General features: G+C 42.2%; 1 protein-coding gene across 7 annotated transcripts in view; it reads left to right on the forward strand.

The window, feature by feature from the left end:
- The window catches only part of VCAN (versican), a 139,888-nt gene that overhangs the window by 39,272 nt on the left and 73,705 nt on the right, over positions 1–26,911 (forward strand). For all 7 annotated transcript variants that reach the window (XM_077347531.1, XM_077347538.1, XM_077347537.1 and 4 more), the window contains 4 exons: positions 1,331–1,708; positions 10,343–10,517; positions 10,630–10,757; positions 22,710–23,003. In XM_077347531.1, coding sequence (XP_077203646.1) covers positions 1,331–1,708; positions 10,343–10,517; positions 10,630–10,757; positions 22,710–23,003 — 975 coding nt within the window. The remainder of the gene's footprint in view (positions 1–1,330; positions 1,709–10,342; positions 10,518–10,629; positions 10,758–22,709; positions 23,004–26,911) is intronic.

Here is a 26,911-nt window from a genome sequence, read left to right on the forward strand (position 1 = left end):
TGTACTTCTGGCGATTTGCTTCTCCCAATTGCTTTGAATGCAGCTTTCACTTCACTTTCTAACATTGCAATTTCTTCTTCAGAGTTTCTTCTTTGAAGGAGTGTGTCATCCTTTCATCTCTTCTCCAAATTGATACTGATATTTAAAATGTCAGGGGGAACCAGGAAATTACAGGCTTGTTAGCCTAACAGTAGGAATAAGAGGAGAATGCTCACAATGGGACAAGTGGGATTGGTATGTTTTAATTTGTTTACAGTGTGGCCAGATTTGCAAATGATACCAAATTATTTAGGGCCGTGGAGTCCAAGACGGATTGTGTTAGTGGGCACAAATTTGGTAAATCAAGTTCAGTGTAGATAAGAGTAAGGTGATGCACACTGGAATAACAACAACAATAACAACAACAACATGCCAACTGAAATAGAAAGAGATCTTTGGATTGTAGTCAATTGTTTGAATATGTCAACTCATTGTACAGCAGTTAGCAAAAGCAAACTTTGTGCTGGGGATTATTAGAAAATTAAAAACCCCAATATTATAACATAATGAAATGTATTAATGCATGGTGTGACCTCATTTGGAATACTGCACATGATTTTCATCCCTGCTGCTCCAAAAAGATATTGCAGAACTAGTAAAAGATGATTGAGGAATTGGGAGTACTTTTCCTATGAGAAAAGGCTAACCAGTCTGAGACTCTTCAATTTGGAACAAAGTATTTTAGGGTTTATAAAATTATGCAGGAGGCAGAGAAAGTGGATAAGAACTTTTCCTCCCTCGCTTATAAGCATGAGATCATGGACACCCAAAGAAGTTGATGGGCAATAGGTTTCAGGATAGGCAAAAGACAATGCTTCTTATTCAGTGATGGATTAAATTGTCCAGATGCTGTAATGACAATCTAGGCTGTAGCACAGATGGCTTTAAACAGGATTAGATCTAGATAGGATTAGATCTAGGATTAGATCTAGACTGGCTATCAGCCATGGTGATTAAAGCAAAGTTTCCTGTCCCATTGCAGTAAACCTATGAATGCCAGTGTTGGGAGGCAACATCAAAAGAAGGCCTCAGCCTTTGTTAGCCTTTCAGGTTAACTAGCTGGGCACTGAAAAATGTGTTTTGCTGAATCCTTCATAATATTTTATGTGTTCTCTAAAATTTTGATGAATTTGGGTGAAAAATATCACCAGATCAACCTGTTGCTTCCCAGCATTCCATATCTACCTCCTGTTAACCTCTTAAGCAGGAGGTAGAGTTGCCAGCATCTTATTTTCAAATCTCCGTAGCTTATCTTTTGCTTGCTCACTAATACAATTATTCTTTCTTGCAGTGAAAGTGGAAAAAAGCCCTCCCGTGAAGGGCTCACTTGCTGGAAGAGCTGTTCTTCCTTGCTTCTTCTCAACCTTGCCTACGTTACCCCCAAGCTACCACAATACGAGTGAATTTCTTCGGATCAAATGGTCAAAGGTCGAGCAGGATAAAGGAGGAAAAGACCTAAGAGAATCTACAGTTTTGGTGGCCCAAAATGGAAATATCAAGATTGGACAAGGTTACAAAGGGAGAGTGTCCGTTCCAAGCCACCCAGAAGACATTGGTGATGCATCATTAACTATGGTGAAATTGCGGGCAAGTGATGCTGGGGTTTACCGCTGCGACGTCATGTATGGAATAGAAGATACTCAAGACATCATCTCACTGGCTGTTGATGGTAAGATTCCATTTGTTTTATTTAGAGCAATAACACACACATATTTGTGTAGCATATATATCGAGGAACATGACAGTTCCGTTACTCTTCTGTTTTAGTTTCATAAATGGCAAGTTTGAGAAGGTGACCATATCCCCTCCCCCCCTCCATAGATTTCCCAAAGTGAACTGCCAGGCAGTTTACTTTCCAGAACCATTTATCTTCTATAAACAGCTCCTGTCTCTGAACTGGCAAGTGTAAGGAGAGAGGAGTTACTGCTCCTTACTTGGTTAGGTTTTGCCACAGAACTGCCTGTTGAAGATTTTGGATGCAAAAAGCTCTTTGTACTCTTCTGTTCTTCCTTCCCAGGCAACTTTTTCTACCCCTTCCATTTTTTTTAAAGAGAGAAGTAGTTAATTGTTAAAGTTCAAAGGAACCCCATGGTTTCAATTGAGAGGATCCCTGATCGGTGTCTCCTTCAGCTTGTTCTTCTCTCCCTTAGGGTTCCTGTGGGAACCAGAATGGTTGCCATCTTTTTCTTCTAGGGAAGCTGGGATGCCTGTAAATTGTTGTCATGTTTTTTAAAAAGTTGCAAGTGGTTAAGATTGGGGAGAAGAACATGCTTTGGAGGAAGAGAGTTAGCCGAAGGGAAATTAAATGTACTTTCTACTGTTGCTGATGTTATATGCAGAGATTTCCAAAGTGCACACTACATCTTGAGGACCTTCTCTTGTGGCAACTTTGGCCGCTCTTCTGTTTGCATGTGCCAGAGAAAATATGTATGGGTCAGGGTCATGTTATTATGAGATATAAACTGGAAACTCTGTTCCTACTTTCTCAGGCGCAAATATGCAATTTTGGTCCTTGTATACACAAGGAAATAACACACCTCCTTCATCACAGTATTAGGGGGAAGCATTGCTAATGGCAATTGTTTAACATTAAGCTTCTCAGTTTCATGAAACTGGCAGGAAAGTGATGGTACTCTGTAATACATTAAAATGTGCTTTTCTGTTTTCTTTGCATCTGGTTTGTAAATGAATCATGTTTCATTTTGTACACAGGAAGGTAGAAAAACATACAGCCTCCTCTTAACACTGTCATTTGATTTGTATTTGATGATCAGAACAATTCAAATTTTATTTCAGGTAGCTTATGTAGGTGAAAGTTAAATCGCTTACATCTGTGGAATGTTGTCATGGTGGCAAGCACACAACTAAGTGACTGACTGCATTATCCCAATACTGAGTTTGTTAACTCAAAAGTATATAAATGTTATAAACAAAAGGAAGAACCAAAGGCTCACATGAGATCCTCAGAATAGAACTGAACCTCCTGTTACAAATCAACTTCTAATTTTATAACTATTCCAGCCTTGAAAACAGGGAGAGTATAGACTTCCCCCTCTTACCTACATTGCTGAACTTCTGGCAGGCTTTGTGCCCAAAAAGGAAATACCATATCTTCCTCACTACAATAATAGGGGAAAGATTGCTGACCACAAATATTTAACAAGCATTCATTTGGATTCCAAAAATTATGAAATTGGCGTAAAGATGTTCATGGTTTTAGGGGAAACCCTATTAGCAAATATCTGTGGGATTTTACTGACAGACTCATTCCTTATCTATGTCACTAGCAAGGCCATTCGTGTTCTCAGCATCAGTATGATGCATTATTAGGTCTGTGGGAAAATGCAGTAACTAAATAATATTGTCCTGCTTCCTTGCTGCCTTCCTTTATTCTGAAATGTATTTGCAAGCCAAATTATGTCTTGTCTTCCTATGTCAGCTTCCACCTTGCAAAGCAGTTTGGATGACTTATTCTGGCTCTCTTCATAAGCCAGTATGCATCTGATATGAGTTGCAAAATTCAATATTAATTTAAACAAAGGCAAAATCAATATCCCCCCCAAACTCTGGAATTCTTAAAAACTTCAAAATTAGGCTGACCGCCATATTTATTTATTTAATCAATTAATTTTTTTTAGAGCTTCTATGCCATCCCCCATCACAAAAATGGTATATCAATTTTTATTTCCTAATGGGCAATGAAGTCAAATGTGGGTTTTTTCTCAGCAGTGATGTCATTCCATTGGCCCAACAGCTTTAATTAAACAACAACAACAACAACAAATCTTAGTGTCACTCTGAGCAGCAGCAGGAAACAAAAGATAGGGAGGGGGGAGAATTCCCTGCCCTTGGTGGGAGCTTGGTAATCTTATAGATGCTTCATTTTTGCCCCGACTTTTTCTTTTAGTGTCTTATTTAAATGACTCTGGCTTGTTTTGTAATAGTTTGTTTTAATGGCTTTAGTGTTGTTTTAATGTTTTGATTGTTGTAGTTGTAATCTAGCTTGAGCAGATCTCTGGAAAGGCAGCGTATATGTTTTCTAAATAGATTAATAAATGTATTTATTTTAATTTTTATTATTATATTTATATACTGTGCTCCCCGAAGGCTCATGGCGGTTCACATAAAACAGAAACAATATAGATAACTCAGTTTAACAAGATAGGGCTTGCAATAACACTAAAAATGCAATATTTCATTTGTTGTAAAGATGACTGAGTATAGATACCCTGCATACTGTCCTGACTTCCATGGAGGAAGGGTAGGCTAACAATGTAATAAATAATGAAAACAAATTCAGTGTAGCATCACAGAATAGCCTAGGATCACCAGGTCCACTGGTCTGGGAGTCCCCAGCTTTCTGGATGCACCCTACTCCACTCCCCTCAAATATACCCCATCCTGAAAGAATGCAGTATTTTGATGCAACATGCTAATGTCACCTAAAGTGACATCGACACATTGAACGATTATGCACAGTGGTGCCACCACCAGTTCCCAGTGGCAGGGCAGCATGCCCCACCGTTTCCTGAATATGCACCGGGGATGAAATCCCCCAGTGCACATGGACTGCCCCAGAGTTGTGTGTGCATATACATCTCACGGTGGCGGCAGGTGGGGATGGGGGGCATGCTGCTCTCCCACCATCATGTGGGTATAGACATGCCCTGTTCAGCTCTACAGCACCGCAAAGCTGAACAGGGTGTTTTGTGTCCCTGCAGGGACGCCATAGGTGTGGGGGAGGAGCTGGGCATCAAGGTCTGTCTCTTCCCTTACTCACATGCCTGCCCCAGCTGGGCCTTTGGTGGCTGCCACAGCAAGATCTTTCCCTTGCCGCAGGCCATCCAAGGCCCTGATTCAGGCCAGGGCCAGGAGAAGACCGGGATGATGATGACATCATGCTTACTCAGGAATTAGCCCCGCTGCCCCGCTGCTGCCAGCCTGGCCTTTCTGTCCTGTGCTTAATTTGTCATTGTGGTCATCAGGATGGTGGTGATGCTTTGGATTTTGATTAGAAGCCAGAGTGTTGCTCCCTGATGTCTTCAATGTGTCAATGTGACACATTGTGTACTGAAAGTTTTTCCCATCCCCCACTGGCAGTGCCAATGAATCTGGCAACCCTAGAATAGCCACTTTTATTATCATTATCATTATTATTATCATTATCATTATTTCAATTTATTTCCCGCCACTCCCTAACCGGCTCGTGGCAGGTCACAATATCTTAAAATCCCCATTAAAACTTCAAAATACCCCCAACATGGCGGAAACCCCCACTTCCACCCCCACTATTAGAGGGGTGGAGAAGGAGGTCCAACAATGTTCACTTCAAACCCAGGGGGGTGATAGATCTACCTTGCCGGCCCCAGCCTCAACCATAAACCTGGCAGAAGAGCTCCATTTTACAGGCCCACAGGGCCCACAGCTCACCCGGGAGCTCATTCCACCAGGTAGGGGCCAGGACCAAGAAGGCTCTGGCCCTGGTCAAATATTTTGTCAAATACAAAGGTCTTAAGGGGAACAGGCTAATGCATGTTCAACTCTGAATTAAATAGCCATATTTCCCAATTAGTATCATTGTAACATGATTGCTATCAATAGTAAAAGGTTTTTTTTGGACGGGGGCAGGGGGCTGAGCTGATTGTAAACTCCAAATAGATCAGATCAGCAATGAAATTGTAGTGGTCAGGCAGCTGATAAAGGAATTTAAAAAGCATTCAGCAGCAGCATTGATCCATCTCATGTTTCTAAATTTTTGTACCCTTCAGCTTGAACTTTCTTAGTTACACATAACATTATTCACTTCTTAGATCGAGGGAAATAATGAGTCACCATGGTTACCTGAGAGTTTACCATTTCCTGCTCCTATGCCTTTAACAGCTGCCTGATCTGCAGGCATTAGCGCGTGATAGCAGCCTGGTTCCCATTTGCCTTCAGTGGAAGAGGTGGGGATTTTCAGTGAGTCCCCCTCCTGATTCTACCCCAAGGGGATAATTCTGGGAGTGGGGCTGTAGTAGTAGGAGAGTTAGGGGGGGGGGGGTTCTGCTCAACTCATGGATCTTGTCTGATTCAAGACATCAGATCACCATGTTTCATTTGTGAGCTTCTTTAGAACAAGCTGCTGTCAAAGGCACAGGAGGTGGCTAATAGTGCCATCCTATACAGAGTTGATAAGGCGGTTTTTATTATCTTGAAATCCTCTTTTCACTGCCTCTGTTCGCTTCATCCCAAGACCACCTTTGTGATTGTTTCTCTTTATTTCACCAATCTTAGCATTTAAATGAGTACATTAATCCTTCAAACTAAAAGGCATCTGGAATGGGACCTTGTTAGGTGCAAAGTCATGTCCGACCCATCGCGACCCCATGGACAATGATCCTCCAGGCCTTCTTGTCCTCTACCATTCCCCGGAGTCCATTTAAGTTCACACCCACTGACTCCATCCAGCCACCTCATTCTCTGTCGTCCTCTTCTTCTTTTGCCCTCGATCGCTTCCAGCATTAGGCTCTTCTCCAGGGAGCCCTTCCTTCTCATGAGGTGGTCAAAGTATTTCAGGTATGGAACTTAGTTAAGCTTAAGTATCTAAAGACTGATTTAAGTGGGTAATCGTGTCTGAAACAGCAGAATAAAACTTGGTTGGACTTAAAGGTGCCACTGGACTCTAGATTTCTATCTAAAGGCTATCACAGGAATTAGAAACATACCACTAAAATAAGGTGACCAGATTCTTTCCCTCCAATAATTGCATTAATCTTCCTTGTTGTGACAAAACTCTTATGCAGCAGCAACTTGCTTCTCAGCTGCCATATCTGTTCACTCTGTCGCGAAAGTCTTATAACAAAAAGGCAGAAGGGAAAGACAAATGCCAGTAGCTTTTCTAAAGTGAATGAAACTGGACAGCAGATTTTTCTCATATTTTGCTTCCAGCTGAAACAACAGAACCTTTGGATTTTAAGTTGTCAAGTTATGGTGTGATTCCCCTTTCTGCTGATTGCTGCAGCATATGCAAAGGACTTTCAGAGCAACAACAGTGCTTCAGCCCCCTGATTGCCACCACCAGCTCCAGTGGGCATGTGATGCTTTTGTTTTTCATATTGGTAGTAGGGAATAGTGTTAAAACACTTTAGCGATACACCAGATATGGTGTGTGTTTGTTTTTTTGAAGAAGCCTGCTGCTGCTGCTGCTGCTAGTGGTGGTGGTAAAGCAGTGGGTGGGATGCAAACTGAAACTGGATGTGCTACCAGATGTGGGTGGGGAGAAATGAGATTCTGCACTTTCCCTTTTGATACAAATGGGAATGATGGTAGCAAAGAAGGTTGGGGAAAAATCACAGCAATGGAAATGCCAGAAGGTTAGGATAAGCACAATGATATCATACATTAAATTCACTGCAAAATGGAGTGGGGATGGGCAATGTGCCGCAAGAGTTTTGTGCAGAAGCAGCTTTACTCTCTTTAGTCCCAGGAGGAGTTTACTAGTTACTGAAAAAGGTGGACTACTGTGGATTTCAAAAGCCCAGGAAGCGCGTTTACCCACCCTGGGAGGCCAGGAATTTGGGTGTGATCATTGACGCCTCCCTGACCTTGGAGGCGCAGGTCAAAAGAGTAGCAGGCCAGGCATTTTTCCAGCTTCGCCAGGCCCGACTACTAGCGCCCTACCTGTCCCCCGAACACCTAGCCGCAGTGATCCATGCAACGGTCACCTCCAGAATAGATTTCTGTAACTCGCTCTACGCGGGCCTTCCCTTGTCCTTGGTCCGGAAACTCCAGCTAGTGCAAAACGCAGCTGCCAGGGTCCTCACTGGTACACCTTGGAGGGCCCATATTCAGCCAGTGCTGAGGCAGCTGCACTGGTTGCCAATTGCTGCCCGGATCCGGTTCAAGGTTTTGGTTTTAACCTTCAAGGCTTTACGCAAGTTGGGACCCACATACCTGAGGGACCGCCTATCACCCTATGCCCCCCACAGAGCCTTACGTTCTGCGGGAGAAAATCTGCTGGTCGTTCCCGGCCCCAGGGAAGCACACCTGGCCTCGACCAGGGCCAGGGCCTTTTCGGTCCTGGCCCCTACCTGGTGGAATGAGCTCCCGGGAGAGCTGCGGGCCCTGCGAGATCTTCCATCATTCCGCAGGGCCTGCAAGACGGAGCTCTTCCGCCAGGTTTACGGTTGAGGACGAGGCTAACATCTATGCCCCCCCAGGGACCCGGGACCCGGGACCTGGGATTGAGATTGGGGATTAGTACCAACAGTATCCCCTCTCCACCTGCTTGTAGTAGGAGGGGGAGGTTGATTAGCCTATCTTGCCAGGTTAGCTTGCTAACCGATAATGTTATATTGTAATTGTTGCTGAGGGTTTTAATGGATTTTATTGGGGGTTTTAAAATGTTGTAACCCGCCACGAGCCGTAAGGGAGTGGCGGGCAATAAATCGAAAGATAATAATAATAATAATAATAATAATAATAATAATAATAATAATAATAATAATAATAATAATAATAATAATAATAATAATAATAATAATAATAATAATAATGCATGGCTGACCATACCCTGATTTTCTCCCCAGTGGAGAATCAAAGCGGCTTACGTTGTTCTTCTCCATTCCATGTTATGTGTGGTATGTCACACTGCATAGGAGTGGCACAAAGTTGTTCAACAGATTTTAATGGCTGGAGCGGGGTGTGTGTGTACTTCCTAGCACATATTCTGACCCTTACCCCATACCGACTCTCATTTAATAATACAAATTTTTATAATGTATCTTTAGATTAAAATGTTTAAAGTTATGTACAGAACATAACTTAGTTACAAACAATAACATCTTATTTAAAGAGGCATATCTTTTATGACAGTGGTCCCCAACCCCCGGTCCGGGGACCTGTACCGGTTTGCGCCTCTTCCTCATCCTCCTACCCAACTCCTGCCACTCTGCTGCCAGCTCACCTTTGATGCTCTCCAGCGGCCACCATGACTGGGGCTCCCCCTCGGCGTGGCACTGCACAGCTGCTGCTGGCAGTGCCCCCCAGTGGGCGGCGGGAAGTCAGGGGCGCCGGCGGGGAAGCAAGTAGAGCAGGGGCTCAGGTAGTGGCGGTGATGTCCCCTGGCAAAAGACTACCCCCCGCCCCGCCTCAGTAAAATTGTCAAGAGTTGACCGATCCCTGGTGATAAAAAGGTTGGGGACCACTGTTTTATGACATCTTTGTTGGCAGAGAAGCTGTCCAGTTTTTATAGAATTATTCACTGAGAAAACCATTTAAATAATCGTTACATCCTTATCCATATATATATTTATATATATTTGTGAAACAGTCTGGGGGGTGGAACGTGTCCACCATATATATATCCTTATCTATCTATCTATCTATCTATATATGGATATATATATATATATATATATATATATATGTATGTATGTATGTATGTATGTATGTATGTATGTATGTATGTATGTATGTATGTATGTATGTATGTATGTATATATATATATATATGTATATATCCATATATCCATCCATATATAGATATGTTTGTGAAACAGCCTGGGGGGTGGAACGTACCCGGCTGTCCAAGTTGAAATAGGGCCAATCAGGGTGCAGCTGGCTGCACCCTGATTGGCCCTGCCCCTGCAGCTCCCACCCTCCATCCCTGGACTCTAGCCTCTTTGCTCTCAGATGCACCTCAGTGCCTGGAGCCAGAAGCAAGTAAGGTGAGGAGGCCCTGGGCAAAGGGTTGTGGTAGAGGGCCTGCTAACGGCCTGTCCAGACCCCGCCCGCCCCACCTGATACGGCTGTGAGCTGCAGACCAACGTTACCTTAAGCTGCCTGGATGGGGGCCAGGGGAGGGGACCCTTTCAAGGCCTGTTCTTAGGAACGGGCTTTGAAGCTAGTATGTATATAAAGTGAAAAATCATCTACTATTGCAAATATATATTCCAAGCATAGCAGTTCAAACATGTATCTGTCCCTCATCAGGGAGAATTTTGTGTCCCCTGATAACACACTATTAGCACTGACACCTCCTGGTACCTCCTACAACCCTAATTATTTTCTCTATGAGCAGTTTAAAAGTTTTGGCTCCAGGTTCTGAAGAAGTGTCTAAAATTCTATTTCCTATTCCTTTTGGGGTGCAGGAGAGATGGAAAGTTTGCTATTTTATACCCTCTGAAACTACACTGAATAACATTTCCTAGCCTGTTAACTTGAAATGTTTGACCTTGCTGATCTAACTAGAAAGAAAATCACTGTAAATCTCGAGCATGTTGGTGCAATACGAGTGACCAGCGTGGGTTGCCTGTCTCCACAGGTGTTGTGTTCCACTACCGTGCAGCCACCAGCAGGTATACCATGAATTTCAAGCAGGCTCAGGAGGCTTGTTTAGAGAATGGTGCTGTTATCGCAAACCCTGATCAACTGAAAGCGGCTTATGAAGATGGATTTGAGCAGTGTGATGCTGGCTGGTTATCTGACCAGACTGTTAGGTGAGAAAACTGTATTGCCCCTTGCCTGTGCATCCAAATATAAAAAGCCTTGAACATCCTTAGTGGGCTAAGGAACCTTGACCTTCACAAGCTTTAACTTACTGTATTTCAGGTATCCCATCAGGCTACCCAGAGTTGGCTGCTATGGAGACATGATGGGAAAGGAAGGAGTCAGATCCTATGGATATCGTCTTCCCAATGAAACCTATGATGCCTATTGCTATGTGGGAAGCTTGAATGGTAAGGAAATCAATCATTCATAGCCACATGATGGCTAAAATGAAGTACTGAGTGTCACAAGTGTCACAAGACTTTTATAACCTCCAGACATCATGGTCATTAAGTACTTTTAACTTATTTTGCCTTGTTAAATAGAAAAACTAACAGCACTATGTAACATTAAACTCTTGTTACATTGAGGTAATGTGACTAGTCCAAGGTCACTCAGCAAGCTTCTCTGGCAAAATGGGGATTTGAAACTGAGTCTCTATGATACTAGGACAGTACCCTAACAACCACATCACAATGGTTCTCTCCACTAGGAATGGTCCTGCGGTTTACACAGGGATATGGAGAGCAGGAATTATCTACTGGGAACGAATTCTGTTAGCAAAATCTGCCTTTAGATTGCTAAGAAATTAAGAATGGTTAAAGAAAATGTTCATAACTTCCAGGGATATGATTTCTAATCAAAGGAGCATATAAAATAAATAGTGATTTTAACATCTGTGCGTATAGATAATATAGCCCTATAAAAATTAGATAACAACCTTACATTAGTAACCTATCTTACTAATATTTTTTCAAGAAGGAATAACCATTTAGTCATCTCAAGTTTGCAGTGAATGTAATTTATCCAGGTTGCCTACTTGGATGGGCTTGAAGAACTGGACTTCTATTGTGATAAGCCACCAAAATCTTTGCAAAACTTATTTATAGCAGGGAAGGAAAATAGGTATGGGAGACAGGACATAGCCTTTAAAATGATTTTTGAAAAATCATCTCTTTCTTCCCTTGTGCTGTTGCCCAAATCCCCACATGCTATGAATGGAACCATTCCCATAGGTTCCATGTTCAAACTTGGTGAATGTGGACAGTTTTTGCAGTATCTGTTAGGATAGGCTTTGAGAACCTTAATCCAGTGTTCTCTGTGCCTCCCTCATACTGATACTTATCAATATAATCTGTTCTGAAATGTGTTCTGATGAATTGTAACATTTATATGTTCTAAGGCAGTGGCTCCCAACTGGGAACCGGTATTGGTCCATGGATCAGTCGGTACCGGGCCGTGGCTCCTCCTTGTCCTCCTCCCCGGTTGCTGCCTTGGGGGTTGCCCTGCCACTCTGCCGCCGGCTCATCTTTGGTGCTATCTGGCGACCGCCATGGCTGGGGCTCCCCCTCAGCATGGCACTGCCCCCCAGAGGGTGGCAGGAAGTCAGGGGTTCCAGCAGGAAAGCAAATAGAGCAGGGGCTCAGGTGGTGGCGCCGACGTCCCTTGGCAAAAGACTCCCCCCCCCGGGCCTCAGTAAAATTGCCAAGCATTGACCGGTCTCCGGTGATAAAAAGATTGGGGACCACTGCTCTAAGGAATTCCAAGTAGCTCAGTATACATGGCTTGTCTCCTTCATTGTATTTTCACAGTAGCCTTGAACAGTAGCCCTGATTTTTTTTGGATAAGCCAAAAATACCTGAATCAGTACTGAATCAATGCATTTAAATGGGCCAAATCAGTGGTGGCTGAATCATGATTTTGTGATTTAGCCATGAGTCATTCAGTAAAAATGCTTCCCCCTGCTTTCTCAGGCAGTTCCTGAGAAGGCAGGGAGGAGAGAGCCCATCAAACAGCTGATCTTAACAGTTCAATTGCTCTGTGGGCCCTTTAAACATTCCCTCCCACTTTCTCAAGCAGCATCTGAGAAGGCTGGGGGGGCAGGGGGAGTTCGGAGATGCATTTAAAAAATGCAATGTGCCTGTCATATCAGCTTTTTGGTTCAGAGTCCATTAAATGCCACCCCATGTCTTTGCAGGCCGTGGGTGAGGCATTTAAAGGGCATGGTATACCAAACAGCTGATAATTACAGGTCAGCTGTTTGACAGGCGCTCTCTTTCCCTACCTCTCTCTGCTGCCTGGGAAGGAGAACATGTGCACACACACCCTGAAACCTTTTGGATATGGCTGAATTGATTCAGCCACATCAAAAAAATGGTCATTCATTTGATTTTGATTGGGCTGAATCAGTTTGGGTTGAATCCAAAATGGTTTGAATTTGTTTCGTGCACATGCCTAGCGCTGAAGCCAACGGTCACCAAGTGATTGAATCAGCTGAGAGGATTCAATTTTGTGTATCTCAGACCTCAATCTGATACTCTTCATTTAAGTATTGGAAGCCATAGTAAATTTAACTTTTATATCATGACAGTGCATGGTATAATTAGAAGATAGAAGGCTACTTGGGAAAATAATTTGTTGAAATATGGTTTGAATTTACTATGCTAATTTGGCGCATTGTGGAAACACAGACGTATAAACACACATGATTTCAACCCACCTGTTTATTCTGATAGCCTATATGTGCATTCTTGAAAGGAAGCACAAAGTTCTGTGCTTAAGTTCAGGCTTTATAAAATCTCAGTGGCATCATTTTTAATCATCATTATTATTATTTATTTAGAACATTTCTCTGCTGTTTTTTTTCATCTCAATAGGGCATCCAAGGCAACGAACATCAAAACATTAACACATTTCAACATTAAAAGACCATTTAAAGTAAAGAACATATTTTAAAAAATCAAACAAATAATCTAAACACACATAGCACCAAAGCCATGGAGGAAGGCCAATAGCAGTTATTGGGGATAGCCAAAGAAAACAAAACAAAAGTCTCACTCACTGGTAGAAGGCAACAATAGAGGGAGATGAACTCATCTCCCCAGGGAGTTCCAGCATTTTGGCACCATAACTGGGAACATCCTTTCTCAAGTTGCCAGCTTTCTAGATGACCAGAGTGGATTGGTAGGTTCATATGGACGAAGGCAGTCTTTAAGGTATGCTAGCCCAAGCCTTATAGGGCTTTAAAGAGCAACGTCAGCCACTTGAATTGGTCCCAGGAGAAATTGGGAACAAGAATGGAAAGATGTGGTCCCTATGGCCTACTCCTGTCAATGTTCTGGCCACAGCATTCTTTACCAGCTATAGCTTCTGAGCAGTCTTCACAGGCAGTTTCACATAGAATGTACTGAAATCAAACATATTTGTTACCAGGACATGCACCACAGCCGTAAAGTAATATAATTATAATAACTTTGTTTTATAGCCCACCCTCCCCAGTTGGCTGAGGGTATGATATTGCCCCCCCCCCACTCCCGGAAGGTCTCATCTGGTCACTGTTGCCACCTGTTTATCCAACAAGAGACCAAGTTCCAGCAGCACTTCCAAACTATGAACTTGCTCCTTTAGTTGAAGTGCAACCCTACCCAGAACAGAATATATCCCATTTCCTGGATCAAATTCTGCTCCCACTAGTAGCACCTCCTCAGGTGTCCTTAGCTTCATTGAGGTTCTATCTGGTCATTTTCTTATTCATATAACAAACCCAAAACTGGAAAGCACAGGCTGCTCATGAGTTCATTTGGAAACCAAACAGATTGGTTTCAGATAATTCAATATTAGAAATGCCCACACATAGATCTGAATATTACGTGCGTGCAGTATTCTTTGGACTGTTTCTTCCTTAATGCAATTAATGTATGAAATTACAAAAGATATATGAATGCACAAAGGTATCTTTGGCATAACTATTTAGAGACATTAAACAAACAAAAAACAACAACGCTGAACTGAATCTTTTTATTTGTAACCAACCCAACAAGGAATGGTTATTTAGTTTGACCCCCTTAATAAATATTGTTTTAATATTTAGTTGGTACAAATAGGAACTGGAAAATTCACTCATAATGAAGCCTATTTTCCATCTCTCGGTGATGCTGCAGATCTAAAACACAAGGAATGTGATTTCTCTTACCACCTCTGATCCTATTAAACCACGCAAGTATAATATGCAATCAGGGGAGTGGTAGGAAAGTTTTTTCATGGAGAGGTAATAGGAAATTGTAATATAGTTTCCCATGATGCGTCTTCATGACGTTTAGTCAAAAACAGCAGTATAAACCCAGATGTTTCTTGCATATTTTCCATATTTCAGAAGGACTAGTAGGTGTGCATTCACAGCGCATTGTAAAGAAGGATGAACAATTTTAGTCTGAACTACAGTTTCAAATATTCTAACACTAAGCTTATGAGAACAATAATTATCCTGCAGACTTTAATTCGGGAAAATGTACGAATGCAAGCTGACGTAAGTGAAGCTTGATTTTGGCAGAAGTTTGATTTTGAAGTCTGAGTAAACATGTTTGTGGCCAAGATCTTAGGTGTCGGCCATTAAACTGCTTACTTTGGTTTACTTCCATTAACTACAAGGGGGACTGTTCCAGGGGGGTAAGAACTTCATTTGAGACTGGCACAGTATACAATCCTTCCTGATGAATTGCTCATTGGATACTCGTTCCCTTTGGATTTCTACTACATTGCCACACTTGCAGAATTATAATTTCAGACAGACTCCCTGGGACTTCCCTGCTAATATTTGTCGCACTTCCATTCATCCCTAGGCCTCCACGTGCAGCTTAACTGCTGCTCTTCCTCAGGGTCTGGAACTTCTATAGACTAGAAGGCTCTGCCTTGGAATTCAGAGCTTGTTAGTGGTGGACCAGGAGCGGAGATGAGTGGTAAACTGACTCCTGGGGGGTTATCTACACAAAGGGCTGCCAACCTCCAGGGGGTGGCTGGAGATCTCCTGCTATTACCACTGATGCCCAGGTGACAGAAATCTGTTCACCTGCAGAGAAAGGCTGCTTTGCATGGTAAAAAAAACACTGGCATTTTCATGCAGTCTGCAAACCCCATCCTCCTCAGGCTGCACCTACCAAATATCTCGAGCTATTTTCCAAATCAGAGCTGGAAACCCTCTCTGCACTTGCTGGCCATGCAGGTTTCCACTCAGTGCTTGTAACTATAATTATATTATTGCAAAAGAACGTGAACTTTAGATTTAATGTCCATTTTCAGACACAGGAATGTAATAGAAGCTGTAGATATGTAAAACCCCCTTATTAATAATGCAGAGTTGACAAGAGCATCTTGAGCAGAGGTAGTCAAACTGCGGCCCTCCAGATGCCCATGGACTACAATTCCCAGGAGCCCCTGCCAGCATTCGCTGGTAGGGGCTCCTGGGAATTGTAGTCCATGGACATCTGGAGAGCCGCAGTTTGACTACCCCTGATCTTGAGGATCATTGCCTAAGTTTCAGATGTTCAAAGAACTTCGTAATGAGTGTTCCCACTGATGTTTAAGAATATTAACTCCTTTGGTCTCCAAGCTGGGGTGGGGGGTGGGGTGAGGATATTTGAATATCCTGTAATGAGTTTGTAATAGAGCCTCTCGTGGTGCAGAGTGGTAAGGCAGCAGGCATGCAGTCTGAAAGCTCTGCCCATGAGGCTGGGAGTTCGATCCCAGCAGCCGGCTCAAGGTTGACTCAGCCTTCCATCCTTCCGAGGTCGGTAAAATGAGTACCCAGCTTGCTGGGGGGTAAACGGTAATGACTGGGGAAGGCACTGGCAAACCACCCCGTATTGAGTCTGCCATGAAAACTCTAGAGGGTGTCACCCCAAGGGTCAGACATGACCCGGTGCTTGCACAGGGGATACCTTTACCTTTACCTTTAAGTTTGTAATAACAGTAGAATAAACATTACAGTTGTTTGGAGTTATAATGGCTTTTGTCATGTATATTGACTAGCAAACCTTTTCTGCACCATTTACTGATATGCAGATTAAGTGTAAGAAAGTTTAGGAAATAGAAATGAAATTTGCTTTGAAGTAGGGAATGGAAAAAGGAAAAGAAAACACAAGAGGTAAAATGAGAATCATGTGCTGTGTCAGAGCAAGTAGCACAGTGTGCTATCCCTAAGAGTAGCCAGCCAAGCTGATGTCCCTTGGTGATTGCTGAAAAACAAAAAGGGAACAAAAAGCCAACCCGAGAAAACAAGTCAGGAACCAGAAGATTGACCAGCAAATATATATATAAATTAAAATGCAAACATTTATGATCACTTTCTTTCGGTTTACACATGAGGATTGAACCTTAGCCCTGGATAGAAGGTTCCTATTGTGTGCTATTGTGTGCTTATATTAATCAGAGATTCCTTTTAGTGGTGATTATTAATGTTTCTTAATAGTTTGTATTTTAATTTGAATGTATATTTGCTGCTCAGCCTTTAGGTTCCTTTAGGTTGCCTAAAGTGTATGTCCACAGCAATGTCCTTTCTGCCTGTTCTCAGAGTCTGATCATCAAATTGTGGAAGTGGTTGTCATTGCTAGTGGCCATTCAGGCTGCAATCCTGACAACACCTGCCTGGGAATAGGAACAGTTGAATAAAAGGGGACTTACTTTTTAGTAGGACTGCTTCTGGTGAGGCCTATTTCCATCCATTTAAAAATAGAAGAAAGGTATATTAAGTTATGAAAAAGTTTATTTTTGCCCACAAATACTGATCAGATTCAAAATCAAACCAAAGGGCATTCACTATTACAGCCATGATCCACATGGAGATTGGCACAGTCTCATTTGGGATTATGAGCCCTCGGTGGAAACATGTAATCCTAACTGTTGCAACCTTGTCCTTATATTTCTTCCTGGATGCTTTTATGCTTTTGTGTGTGTCAGATGTACCCCAATCTGTCTGTAACCTCTGGCAATATTCTAGTGCAGGCAAGAGTTTTAGGAGGGGGATGCACAGATATTCCTCGTGATACCAGTTTTGCTAGAATCTTTTCCCACCTGCAACAAATGCACGACCAAAACATGAGAGGAACATTCTGTAAAAACTAGTTGGTAATCTCCCTGAATAGAAGTTTTTTTGGCATGGAGAAGAGGGGAATCAGTTTGCTGTCTCAATGACTGCCAAGTCTGTCTTGCTGCATTTAACAGCAATAAAAAAGAAGCTTAGATGCCTTTTAAACTAAGCAAGGCAAACCTGTGCACACACATACCAGGGAAATCTGGAGATTCTTAAGAGTGATTTGACTTTTGGGTCAAGGCAATCTCCATAAAGCAAGGGCCAAAACTAATACAAACTGCATTGCTGTCTGTAATCCAAACATTGTCATGGTTTCCATGCCTCTCCCGTTATTGCAGGACATGGCCAGAGCTAAGCTCCCTTTCCCCTCTTGCTCCTGGCCCTGGTGTTTGCCTTGATCATTTTGCTGAGTTACTCCTCCATGTGGATTCCAGCTATCAAAACATTACAGATCACTTAAACTCTTTATTCACCCCCCCCTCAATATATTTTCATCACACTAATGTTCAAGGCTACGTCATCCACAAGCTTGCCAGATGGATTTTCTCTGTCTTTTTCTGACATGTGAGGGGAAAAATACTTTAAAAGTATTTTTGTTTGGGAAGCCATGGTATTTGCAGCTCAGATTGTATGATGGAACTAGTAATCCCCCACTTAAATATGAAATGTAACACTCTTGTAATCAGAGTACAAGCTACTATTATATATTTTACTTTTAATACTTCCATTGTTTTCATTGATGAGGTTATACTTTGTAAAAGGAAGTTTGTCTCAATCATTTGACTTTGGTGTCATGGAAAAGGTGAAAAGAACATAAAGCCAGATGATGTCAACTACTTCTAGTGGGTGTTCAGATTAGAAGAAGAGTTGGTTCTTATTACGCCACTTTTCTCTACTCGAAGGAGTCTCAAAGCAGTTTATATTTGCCTTGCCTTTCCTCTTCCCACAACAGACACCCTGTGAGGTAGGTGAGGCTGAGAGAACCCTGATATTATGGCTGGGTCAGAACAGTTTTATCAGTGTTGTGGTGAGCCCAAGGTCTCCCAGCTGGTTGCATGTGGGGGAGCGCAGAATCAAACCTGGCTCGCCAGATTAGAAGTCTGTACTCCTAACCACTACACCAAGCTGGTATAGTAATACTCTTGTGGACTTGAGGGATAGAGTCTGTCTGTATATCTATCTTCTGAAGAACATGTATATTATGTGTAGAGACTTGAGGGGTAGGGTCTGTCTGTCTGTCTATCTATCATATATATATCTTCTGAAGAACATGTTTATTATGTGTAGGGATCCCCTCCCCACCTTGGGTGATCATTCAACACTATAATCCTTGTCTGATGCGGCAAAGTTAAGAAACAGAGCTGGTTTACCATTCTATCTGTTGCTGTGTGAACCAGGTTTATATTCAGGTCTGTAAAATGCAATCTACCATTCAACTCTACAACAACCTGCATGAGAGACCTTAAATACTTCTTCTCCTCAACCGAGGACAGACAGACCAATATCAATCCTGCGAGTCTGGAAAGTTCAGGAAGATCTAAATAAAGAATATTTACAGCCTGAAACTGTAAATAGTGAACAAGTAAATGGCTGGAGAGACATGGGAACTAAAGCGACTTTTTTCAAGATTGGCCTGGTAAATAAAAACTCCTATGAACTCAAAGACATAAGTGGCCCAGAATTTCAAGTGTAGTTAGCTTTACAGAAAAGTAGACAGTGAGACTTTGGGGGAAACTAGGTGATCCACTTTTATTAGGCAATGACTTGGCCTTGCAGACAACAACAGGGACTGCAGTTGCCAGCAGTAGGTCTCTGGCTTCAGAAGGGCAGACATCACCAGCCAAGCAATCAAGTGGATTATGGGGACATGTGCATTCCTTTTGAAGGGGTGCATAAGAGGGAGGAGAACTTTCCCTTCAGCCTAACTGCCTAGAGATGAGCTGTACTTCTAGGGAATTCTTGGACTCCACCTGGAGGCTGGCTTCACTAAACCTCAGGGGGATACATTGCTACACAGTCACCACTACAAAGTAGCCATTTTTGCCTGCAGAGCTGGTCTGTATTGCCTGGAGATGAGCAGCAATTCCAGGCCCCACCTGGAGGTTTGCTGTCCCTGGTCTGAACATATTCCTTGAAGTCTGAAAGTGGGGCCTCAAAAGTGTGTAATGCCCCCACAACTACCTAGCACCCCCCGACATATTTTAGGTCAAGAAAACATTGCAGAGAGAAGGTAAGGTTGCCAGATTGGTGTAGATTCATCTTCTGGAATTCCACACTACCTACGTGTGCACAAACCTGACTAAGGTCAAGACTCCTGTGCACAGAGGGACCTCCTCTTAGGGTTGCCATCTTCCAGGTGAGGCTCTCTACCCCACCACCCTCACAGAGAGTCTGCTGTGGGGAGAGGAAGGGGAGGTGATTGGAAACTGCTTTGAGACACCTGAAGCCTGCTGGGTCACTGGGGCCCATTCCCAGTTCTCTCACAGCCCCACATCCCTCACAGGTTGTCTATTGTGGGGAGAAGAAGGGAAAAGATGTTTGTAAACCACTCTGAGACTCCTCTGGGTAATATACAGCAGGGTACAAAAATCCAGCTTTTCTTCTTTTAAGGAACAGCCATGAAAGAAGCATTTGGCCACAATATTATACCAACAGTAAAAAAAAAATGGAAGCAGAAGAAGCAGGGTAGACACCTGTGTACTGTGACTACCCCATGTGTATTAGGGCAGGGGGACAAGAAAGGAAATGATGTTGAATGCAGAACTGGGAGGAATTGGTTGCCATGTAATTTCCCCCTAAGAAGAGTCTCCAGTCTGAATTCCCCTTCACATATCTGAAGACATGGCTCTGGAAAGCTCATCTGTAACCACTATGCCACAATTTTCAAAGGTCAGTCTTCTCCCATACTCAATGAACATTCCACACCAAGGTTCTTGACACCCATATCTCCACACCCATGCCCTCATTTGTCATCATGCCACCACAACCTCCCACACAACACACATTCAACTCCATGCCCTTACAGACTGGACAACTCCTCTTCCCCCTGCCAAGCTCTAGCACCCGTTGTATTCCTGGATTCAACAGACTTTGCCTCTAGTACTATTTTATAAAAAGTGAAAGAGCTCAAAAACAAAACATGTGTCCCATTGCTAGTCCAAGTGAAATCAGAACACACTTGAGCATGGAGGGACTCCCATCTTGCTGTGGCCTACTTCTGTGGCCTACCTAAAGCTACCTCAGGGACTAATACTATTGGACCACAGCCACTTACAGCAACAGTGAGAAAACCCACAACACCTGGAAAACCCACAACAACCAGTTGACTCTGACCATGGAAGTCTTTGACAATTCAGAGATCAAAACATTTTAATTACCTGCTAAATTGTCTCAGAATTTCCTGTGTACTCCAGAAAAATGGGACAAATGTCTGTTGTTCTACAGAATTGTATGGAACATTTTTTTCAGATTCAAACAATCCGTGTCTATTTCTCTTTGATAATCTTTTTTTGTTAACATATTGCAATGCCTGTTACAGCTCTTAAGATTCAGATCAGATTAATATTGACACACGGATTTGTAGTTTCTTTGAAAGGCAGATGTTTGTTTATAGGCACATTGCCTGTTTGTGACAAGGAGCATTAAGAGGAATTTGTTTTCTCTGTTTATTGGCTTACCATTTGTTTTTTTGAACTAGACATTTTGAGGTTGGAATTGCTTGGTTTAAATGTCAGCAACCAGACACATTAACATAACTAAACTTTTAACATTAATTATTAAACTAATAGTTGATGGTGTGACAATGAAAATATGGTGGTGATGTTCTTGGCATTTTCTTGTTTATTTGGATGGATATACTTTTCTTTGGTCACATAACCCTGAACTTTTTATCAGAGGCACTGAGAATGATCTAAGGTTCTAAATATGAGATTTCTTATTAAAGGACATAACAACCAGAACCCACATATCTCCTTACAGGAAGAAAACTCAAAACGTTTGGCTTCATGGTACAAAAAATTAGCCTCCAATTGCACCGTTGATGCCCTTTAAAAACAACATGCTACTATTGAAATATTCCACACCTGCCTTTTTGTATATGCTGTTATCTCATACAAGCAAGATGGGTTGTGCGGAAGAAACATTTGTATATTTCAGTGATCCTGGATGTAATGGACATCCCGCAAAATTCATATCATTGATATTCACTCCGCTCCACTATAATGACGTGGCACAGTTAGGCTACAAAGTTAGGATGCCAATGACTCCCGACACTAGGGTCATCCTAGGTTCTCTTTCTCAGTCAGTCATCCTATGAGGAAGATGGAATGATGCTGCTAAGAAGCAACAAATATAATGAGTCTGGAATATTAGGGCTGCATGAAAACAGTGCATAGCTGGTTGCCAGCTGGTTCTGAATAGAGAGATGAAACTGCCATTATAAGAGTTTGCAATGAGGCAGGTCTCAATGCTTAGGTGAGTGGTTAAATCCTAAGGTACTGCACCTACCTTCTGTTTTTGTCAGCTCTGCACACTAGTTGCATTACTCTCTCTAACTGGTTTCCTTGTTTTATAGGTAAATGCCATAGAATAGACTACAAGGGAAATCAGGGGTTTGTATACATTACAGTCTGCTTGTTCCAGAAGGGAAGGCTAACAAAAGAGGGATTATTTTTATTGCTGAATTTACTATTACAGTGCTGTGAATGGTTAATGCCGTGCTGCCAACATTAATGGCACTGTACAGACAGGTCTCTGGCCCCATGGTCTTAAAATACATAAAAAAAACAATAGTGGGAGAAACAACTGAGGCATGTGAAGACCACGGTAGCAAGAGTTGGATGCCCAAAGAGTCTAAAGGAACCAAGACTAGTGACAGTTGGAATTACAATTGGGCATCATGATTATGGACTTGAACCGAAGGCATCACAAATAAATGAGTTCTGAGGGGTTACTTGAAGGAGAGAGAGAAGGGACACCACATGCATCTGCAAGGAAGGACATCCTGATATCATCCCAGTGTATGTCACCCGTTGTATTTCCATGTGCCCACTATGTTTCTCTGACAACTTACTCCTCATGTTGGCCTCTTTTAGAATTGTTAGGTCATAGCATTTTCCTTTAGTCTGTCTTATAAGGAATTCTTCTTTCAGTCATAGATGTGCTGGAAGCCACGTTTTTCATTTAAGTCCCTTTGGAAACATGATATAAACATACACGTAGTTTCTTGCCTCACTTTCATTCTTTTTGTAAAAGGTGCACTGTGTTTCTGTTTCTCTAGGTGATGTCTTCCATGTAACTGCTCCCAACAAGCTAACCTTTGAAGAAGCTAGAGGGCAGTGTGAAGCACAGGATGCAGTTCTGGCATCTGTCGGGGACCTGCATGCAGCCTGGAGGAATGGCTTTGACCAATGTGACTATGGCTGGTTGGCTGATGGCAGTGTGCGCTACCCTGCTTCTGTGGCAAGAATGCAATGTGGAGGGGGTTTACTTGGTGTCAGAACCCTCTTTCGCTTTGAGAACCAAACAGGGTTTCCTGAACCAGACAGCCGATTTGATGCCTATTGCTTTAAACGTAAGTGTTTTTTAAGAATGAATAACTATTTCATTTTTTTAAAGTTATACATCCTTTCTAATGTGCTGGAGTCACTTTCTTACAGGATTGTAATAAAAAACAGCTCATGGCCACCAAGGGTTTTGCACTCCTGCCAAAGAATTCCATTGAAGCGATCTTTTGTGACAACATTAATTATACACATCTTTCAGGATGAAGAAGACTAAGATGCAAACCTTTCATTTCTATTCTGTTGTGTTCACCTCTAGGAAACAATTTGTATCAGCTGTCAAGGGATTACTGCAGTATCCTAAGGTGAATAAACAGATGGCCAATGCTTGACTCAAGTATGGCTTACTGTGGTATTCCAAACAATCTTGTCAATTGTTCCTACTATTTTTTGGATAGTGTGCATTAGGGGTGTGCAATTGACTAATCTGAGCTGGAAAAACGCCTAAAATGGTTATTTTTGGGACAGCTGAATAGCCACAGTTGAAGTGCATTTAAAGTCTCTCAGTCACTTTAAGTGTCTTCTGAGTGAACTCTCAGCCTGGAGAATGCATTTCAAGGGACTGATAGCCTTTTAAATGCCTTCAAAGTTCACATGCACTACGGTGGCTTGCAAAAGGCATTTAAATTTTAAAATCACTTCATTCTCTTTAAAGTTTTCATGCCTTTCCTTCCTCCATTGGAAACAATGGAGGATGGGAGCATGTTCTTTAGGTGCCCATAGAATAGGGCCCCCATTCCAAACTTTTTCAAACTTTGGGGGGGGGGATTGAGGAGAGGCATCAACAGCTATACCGCAAATTTGGTTCCTCTATTAAACCCCCCCCCCAAAAAAAAGCTCCAGAAACCCCTGGTTTAATTCTCCATTACAGCCTATGGGGACCGTAGGCTATAATAGAGCTGAAAAAATTTGGCATTCAAAATTTCCAAGTCTGAAAAATATTGTTGTTGTTTTTACCATATTCCTAGCATACATTGATTGCCAAGAAACAGAGCAAACAACAACTGGGAGGTTCCTTAAACAGTGGACCGACTCTTTTCTCTGTGTTGCCTACTCTTTTCACTCCTCCATGTCTTACCTAGCTAGTGCTTCTAGCTAGAAACTCCAAACTTGGTGTAAATGTCTAATCTATCTACACAGACTCAGCATTCCCCAGTAACCTTCAATTGAACATCTGAAAAGTATCTCATCTGGTTAAGCCCTCTATTTGCTTCAGATGATCAACAATGCAAATTTAAGTAAAATTTCCAAGCAATAATAAACTTGATAATCAACAAATTGTAATTAATTTGTATTTATCTCCCTCTGCCTTCTGCCCTGTGAAAAGAAGGAAGATGGGAAACTGAAAATCTTGCTGAGAGGTTAGGGAAAAACGGGTGTGGGGGAAAAGGTAGGCAAGGAGGAGAGAGAAGAGAAAGAAGGAAAGAGCAGGGACTTCATCACCCCAAAAAACCTTTCCATGGAGATAAGAAGATAAAAGGAAGGCAGTAACAGTAGATGAAGGGCTTGTCTTAAGAGGCGGCAAAATACTCTTTTGGCTTTTGCCAGGCATGTCTCCACTTACGGTTATCAGTTCTTGATTGGGAAATACCTGGAAATTTTGTGGGTGGAGACTGAGGAGGGCAGGGTTTGGGATGGAAAGAACTTCAATGGGGTATAGTTTATATTGTTTTATTGGATTGTATTTTGGTGGTTTTATGGAGTGATGTAACCCGCCTTGAGCCTTCGGGGGGAGGTGGGTAATAAATAAAATTATGATGATGATGATGATGATAGTATCACAGAGTCCTCCTTCCAAAGTGGCCATTTTCTCCTGGAGAACCAGTCTCTCTGTTACCTGGAGATCATTTGCTGTCCCAGGAAATGTCCAGCCACCATCTAGAAGATGACAACATTACTTCAACTGCCAGCCTTCCATTGTCCTGTTTACTTTCCCACCCCTCTCAGCCATGCTATGAAACAACTGGAGAGGGAGGAGGATATCCATGCTTCATCCCTCCTTTCCTCCCCAGTATCTCATCCTTCTGTTCTCACCTCATTAGAATTGTCCTTACCAGTGGCAGATCCAAACCTCAGGAACCATTGCCAGACAGATGTGACACTTCTGAATTACCTGTTAGTGTCTGTATGGAGAAGGTCATGCCCAATTAGGCTCTACATTCTAGCTTTCTATGGGTCAGAAGTTTCTATGAACTACACATTGTTCTTGGTGAGCAGTGGCTTTATCTAATGCTGTCCAAAGTCAAGGATAGCTCTTTATGCATCATTTTAAATTTATGAAAGAGAATTTAATAAGCTGGAGTTGTTTCCTTCGTTTGTGCTCACCACAGCACTGATAAAGCTGTTCTGACCAAGCAGTGATACCAGGGCTCTCTCAGCCTCACCTACCTCACAGGGTATCTGTTGTAGGAAGAGGAAAGGGAAGGCGGATGTAAGCCGCTTTGAGACTCCTTCGGGTAGAGAAAAGCGGCATATAAGAACCAACTCTTCTCCTTCTTCCATTGTTAAACATTTATAGTTGCTCCTCATCAGTAGCTACTGAAACAAGCACCTAGCCTTGTTTTAAAGAATACATCTAGAATAAAAAACTAAACACTGTTTTATAATTACAGCCATATTAGAACCTGTTAATTGGAGTGAGGAATGGAAAATACACTGTTCAGCTCTATGAAAGGCAAAATCTACTTAAGACACTAGCTAGCAGAATGGCCTGAAGTCTGTGGAACAGATGTTGGTACAGTAAAATGTAATGATGTCATCCTTTTACTGTGTCCCTTTGCCCCTTTCCTTGAAGTTGGAGCATTTACTCAGCCTTTGTACTTTTACATCACATTTATTTCAAATTTCTACCACCCCTTTTCAGAGACTAGTATCATTCCAGAGCCACTGATGTAAAAAAAATCTGCTTTTGTGCCAGTGCCAACAGATCTAGGAAGTGGAGTGTTGGCACAGGCAGGGTGAATTAGACTTCTCAGATGCCAACAAGATGCTGGCACCTTCACATCTAGTGAAGCAACAGTTCTTTGCCAAAAGAAGGCATCTGTCTCAATTATAAAAACAAACATTGCCATTAAGAAAGCAGAGTTTTTTTTTATGGCTGAGCCTCAATCTGCCTATGGGTCACACTTTTCTTCTGAGCAGAGTATGAAGACTTGAAAATAATGTGTTTTTTCCATAGGAGAAAAAATAAAATGCTAACAATTCACCTTCTCGAAAAAATCCAATAAAGTTATATTTCAGAATTATTGTTAATATTGTAAAACTTCAGATCCAGACCAGGGGGATTTAGATGCCTCTAAATCTTACTGGCAAGCTTTTTTGTGATTGCTAAATTCTCAATGAATTCTCCAGGCTGCAACAGATATCTGTGACTAGATCTCCCAATGTTGTTCTTTAACTTTAAAGCAGCTATTGATGCTTCCAATTTTGAAGGAAATAACCGATCCCTTTTCCCCTGCCATTGCTTTTGATCCAAGTTGACCCCTCTAGGGTTGCAGCGGCCATGGATCCATAGCAGAACATCTGTTTGCCTGCAGAAGGTCCCAGTTGCAATTCTCTGCATCTCTAGTTAGAAGGATCAGGTAGTAGATGATATGAAGGACCTCTACCTGGAGTACTGCCAGAGTCAACAATATTGAACTTGATAGACTTTTGGTCTCACTCAATATAAAGAACTCCATGTGTTTTAAGAAACTTCTTTAGCCCTGTGGAAGTAAAAATGCAGAACCCTGTATTATGCATTTTGGCTGTCAAGGGGTAGCAGCTTTGGGGCAGAAAAATGATTGATCTCTCAACATTGCTGTTCCAATCAAATTCAGAAACCCATCATCTATTTAATTTTTTTCTCTAAAGCAAAATACATGAGGGTGATTTCTTACACGTCTGTTTCAGCATTTGTAAAAAACATATGTTCTCTGGA

The sequence above is a fragment of the Paroedura picta genome, chromosome 7, assembly GCF_049243985.1.
Source record: "Paroedura picta isolate Pp20150507F chromosome 7, Ppicta_v3.0, whole genome shotgun sequence".
Lineage (NCBI taxonomy): Eukaryota > Metazoa > Chordata > Lepidosauria > Squamata > Gekkonidae > Paroedura > Paroedura picta.